Below are 4909 nucleotides of genomic sequence, written 5' to 3' on the forward strand. Positions count from 1 at the left end.
CTCTTTGCTATGTAGGCCAGTTGAAGAAAGCACTCAATAGAATCTTTTTTTTTTCCTTCTTTTTTCGTTTTACAAAAAGGGTAATTTAAGATTTTTACAGAAAAATTTAGCCTAACCGGCTAATTATGTTATGAATGTAGTTCAAGTAATTAGGGAGGCAACTGTAATTTTTAAAATTAAAGGGGAGCATCCTATAATTGTCGAAAACCTTAAAGGAGGTTTATGAAATTATCCCTATAACTTATCAATTCGTTTAGCAACTTATTTTTGAGATAAATCCTTTATATACTTACAATGTATGTATTATTGCATCTAGATAGATGCTACACTACATATGCGTCAAATTCAAATTAAGATAATAGATATATTGATAGTGTAAGAAACATGAATCCATAATTATAATAAAAAGTACTTCTACACTTTATAAATGGTGTCCCATTTCATCTATATAGACATCCTCGATACATTGGAGTCAAGTAGTCAGAACCAGCGTTCTCACGACAGGCTTGAGGTGTGCCTGAAATAGGAACAAGACAAAGTCCTCGATTCTTTAAATCCAGCTTTGCCTCTCCACTATCATTTCTGTCCAATCCTCCCCAAAGGTCCTGCAGAATGATAAATATAAAAGAACAAAGATTATTGCTTTTTCTGGTATATATTAGTTTCAGATGAGCTAATCCCATATTCATAATACATGTAAACAAAGGGCATTTGGCATCGTTCTATGACTCCTGTGACATAAATTAGTTTAGTTTTTTTTTTTTTTTTTGTCTGCCTACTGAAATTTCTGTGCGTTCAGTGTAAAATTATTTTTCTTAAGGTTGCTTAGAAATTCAGTATGCAGATTTTTATTTTTGTTGATTTGTATAGAGAAGACAAGAATAGCCCTTTATCAAAATGTCTAAAAGATTTTAAAAGAAAAAGACACAATCTTCCCAAAGTGGGAAAAAAATGGAGATTAATGATAAAGTAATACGTTTCCACTTAGAACTACACTCTGTTTATTGACTTGACTATAAGCACAAAATGCAGTTCTCTTTATACTTCTAGAACTAGAGGATTCTTCTTTGACGTCACTTTTAGTTTTTTTTTTTTATATATGATTCTTTTCAGCATATATGTCAAAATATAATCACCAGAATTGCTAATACCTTTATCAAAATCGTTGTTGACAATTAAAGTTTATTGGTCTTGTTAGAAATAATCATGTATATACTTCCCGTATAAAATGAAACAAGCACATGAAATATAGTGCCCATAAACAAAATAAAATTCGAAAACCAGTAATTAAATTTCTTAGAAAGTTCGAAATATTAAAATCGGTTCTTTTACTAACCTTACTCGAATTGCCCTTCATATAAGGACTGCTCAACAGCTGCACAGAACAACATTGTTTTAAAGGAAAATTCTAATAAAAAATAAAAATACGTAATTTATACAACACAGAACATCTTTCTTCATTTTATTTTTTCTAACTCCTAGAAACCATGAATTCATTCTAATAGTTTTTTTTTTTAAAAAAATTATTCCAACAATATGCTTAAAAAATAAGTAAAGTTCACAAAATCTTCTTCTTTTAAAGCATCAGAATATCCGTAAGGGCGAGGTCTTACCTGTATTTGCTCTTGAAGAAACCTTATATATCCAATTGCTTCCCATAGTACGGATGCTGTGTCAGTCTAACGATTAACAGAAAAAAAAAGGTTATCTTAGAAGATGTATTACATGTAATATTCCATGTTTTGTGATTCATAAAGACTTAGCTATGCTGTAAGTTCTCAATTTTTGGAAGACATTCCTATTTTTATTAGATATATATTTTCCTAAAATATCCAATTGGGCTTTAAAATAATCCTATATCAGGATTCCAATCAGATTTTAATGGGGTGCTATCCCTTCAGTGCATATGGTACACTCGAGAAGTGTTGTTGACTAAATAAGTATGCTTCAAAACGTTCAAGAACTCAATGAAATGGAACAAGTTTACACATTGCGACTGTAGTTAACAACAATGTTGGTACTAAACAGTATATTTATTCAGCTCGTACAGCAGATCTAATACTTAACCACCAAAAAATGCTAGTGTCACTTTTTGCTGAGAATATTGATAAAAACCATTTAAACAAACTTGAACCAATTAAACAATTTAAACGTCAATTAAACAATTTTAAGGACTGTATAGTTGAAATGTAACATTTAAAAAAACAAAAACAAACTTGAACCAAAATTTCAACAGAGTTGTACCCCTTGTAAATCTTAAGTAAATTATGTTTCTAACCTTTCCAAATGGTGATACAATTTGTTGGAGGGCAGTGATCTTATCTGCCAGCTTTGCTTTTGGAACCTGCAACTGTACGAATACAAGTTTGTGAGTGTTAAGGAATTAAACTCCAAGTTCTCTTACCCGACCAAATAAACATTTACTTGTACCTTTGTGGTTGAGATTGTACTGCCTTCCTGTTTAGCCTTCTTCATGACTGTCTCCGGATTCTCTTCGGATCTTTTCTTCTTTCCTCCACTCAGCAGTGCCTGTGTCGTTCTATTGTTTCTTGCAAGTGTGCTGATTGTTGATATTGGAGTTGGGAACTTTGTAATTGAAAAGAAAAAGATTGAAAACAAATGAGGCGACTAAGAAGTCAGTAGATAGCCAAGTAGACATCAAACCCATTTGTGTACATGGTTTCTATACTTTTTAATCATCTTTTTATTTCACAAATATATTTGTCAAAAAGAGTGATAAAAAAATATTTAAATTGCACTAAACTATCACAGCTACAAAATTTGCAAAAAAGGTCAAAATCCTGTCAATTTTGAACGTAGTGTCTAAATTAAAAATGAAGAAAATTCAAGTACAAAAGAGATAGAGAGATCAACTTACTGGAGAAGTCTGGAAGACCTGCTTCTTGAAGCCTGATAAGTCTAGGGTTTTAAGGATGGGCTTAGATAGGTTAGTATCAAGCAGTGGCCTGCTTAGATGACCAACAGGGGAAAGAGCTTCAGTTAAACTTCTTGAATTGGAGCAAGGACGAATATTTGGCAATTCAAGAGAGTATTTGCGCTTATCTCCCAAAATTGTGCTACCCAAAGCATTAGGGTCCCCAACCTTGTAACTGTCAAATGACCTTCCATATTCCTCCACCATTTTCATATCATGACCAAAACATGAGATTGAACCCATAATTCTATCCATACTTCGCTTCCCCGGACCAAGATCAGAAAAGGGTTCCTTAATCATGGAGTTAAGGGTTCCTATATCGCTCTGCCGGGGCTCAAACTGTTGATTCATGTGCTCATCTTGGGATGGTATAGACCAGTTTCCAACAAAGTTTGACAACTTAGGGGTATTGAGTTGTTTCTCAAAGTTGAAAGGTCCCATACTTGAGGATAGCCAACTATTGTCAATCTTTTTGGTGTAGTCACATGCAGGATCAAACATTCCATTTGAAATGCTCTTTGGTGGCAAATCATTGAGTAATTGTTCTCCAAAATTTTCACTGTTAGGCAAGTCTCCGTTGTTGCCGCCACCTCTGCAAAATTTATTTGAACAATTATAGTTGCAATTGAGACTTGTGAAAGGAAGCATTCCAAATAAATAAAAGTTAATATATAAAACCCCAAGAATTAAATTCCCACTTTGGATCAAAAAGAAGTTTAGCATGAATATTTGGATGGTGCAAAGTGATATTAGTTCATATTTGTTGCTTTAATTAATTACAGGATCTGATAATTATTTTACCCTTTAATTCAGTTCACACAAAATATACTAATAAAAGCATTAATGTGGTGTTGGGATCTATATAAATTTCAAGTTCTTTTTTTTTTTTTAATTACATCTTGCGTGTGTAGTAATCTACACTAATTGCTCATCTTTTGTACGGCTTAAGTAATATTTATTTCCTAACAAATTTGGGAATTCCAACTCAAAAATTGGATCATTCAAAGCTGATTGTCTCCAAAAAAATTCTGACCAGCAATAAAACTTTTTCAAAAAGTTCGGATATATAGAGTCACTTTGTGTGCTTATGAAGAGAGCACAAGAAAATTAAAGAGACAAAATAATAATAAAAGAACAGCAGCCCCTAAGTGTGCCAACTTTGAAAAAGAAACATTATCTACTTTCTTTGATACAAATTTGTTTTTTGGAACTAGTGCCACTGAAATCTAACAAACTAGATTCGATTGTCAGGATCGATCTCGAGCTACTTGGTGCTCTACCACGAAATTAACATTTTTACACAGACAAAAGAAAAAAAATAGATGCTAGCTATGGCAAAGGGACGTGATAGACACATAGTTGAACACATAAACTTACATGAGAACATGGTTCCAGAGGTGACCATCAGGAACTGTTTCTCCAACGAATTCATGGGCTGAAGCACCATCAACCAGTACTATTCTTGAGGATTCGACAGTCAAACCGGAATGATTAGAAGCATTGGTGAAAGATGTGGAAATGGAAACACTTTCGTCTCCAGAGGACTCAGAATTGTTGTTAAGTTCAGAGTACTGCCAATTAGGATAGTTATTGGTGCTCCAAGAAGATACAGAAGAACCATGAAGATGATGCTGAGGCCACCAATTATGTATAGAGGAAGTGGTAGCTAAAGGGGTTGTTTCAGTGCATTCTCCAGCCATATCTCCACTGATGAAAATTCTGGTAGTTGGGGTTTTGCTTTCTTTCTTGTATAGCCTTTGTTGGAGTTTAGAATTTATGGCCTAGCTTGTTGGTAGTGACGTACCAAAGTAGGTTGAAGAAATTCTAGGGCAGACAATAAAATATGCAACATGAAGGCTTTCCACTAAGTTTGTGCGCAATTATTTTAGGTGATAGATGGGCCACATGATTTTTGTTTAGGGTTAAAATTTGTTGTTTGGACGATAAAGAAGAAACCACTTGCTAACTCATCCT

General features: G+C 33.5%; 1 protein-coding gene across 1 annotated transcript; it reads right to left on the reverse strand.

Annotated features, from left to right (window-relative positions):
- Nucleotides 1–382: 382 nt before the first annotated feature.
- Nucleotides 383–4635, reverse strand: LOC113752208. Its single transcript, XM_027296337.1, has 7 exons — nt 4313–4635; nt 2879–3527; nt 2431–2586; nt 2279–2350; nt 1614–1679; nt 1337–1375; nt 383–605 (listed from the first exon to the last, which is right to left on the reverse strand). Exons 1-7 carry the CDS (start codon nt 4633–4635, stop codon nt 441–443), a joined length of 1470 nt encoding a protein of 489 aa, XP_027152138.1. The 3' UTR covers nt 383–440.
- Nucleotides 4636–4909: the final 274 nt, after the last annotated feature.

The sequence above is a fragment of the Coffea eugenioides genome, chromosome 11, assembly GCF_003713205.1.
Source record: "Coffea eugenioides isolate CCC68of chromosome 11, Ceug_1.0, whole genome shotgun sequence".
NCBI classification, from domain to species: domain Eukaryota; kingdom Viridiplantae; phylum Streptophyta; class Magnoliopsida; order Gentianales; family Rubiaceae; genus Coffea; species Coffea eugenioides.

Bases quoted from the DNA above. Each gene is read 5' to 3' on its own strand.
- LOC113752208 (XM_027296337.1), bottom strand. From the start codon at position 4,635: ATGGCTGGAGAATGCACTGAAACAACCCCTTTAGCTACCACTTCCTCT. The intron at 1,680-2,278 runs GTTAGAAACATA...GTTAATCGTTAG, and splicing joins TTGTATCACCATTTGGAAAG to ACTGACACAGCATCCGTACT. The intron at 606-1,336 runs GTTAGTAAAAGA...ATCATTCTGCAG, and splicing joins TGAAGGGCAATTCGAGTAAG to GACCTTTGGGGAGGATTGGA.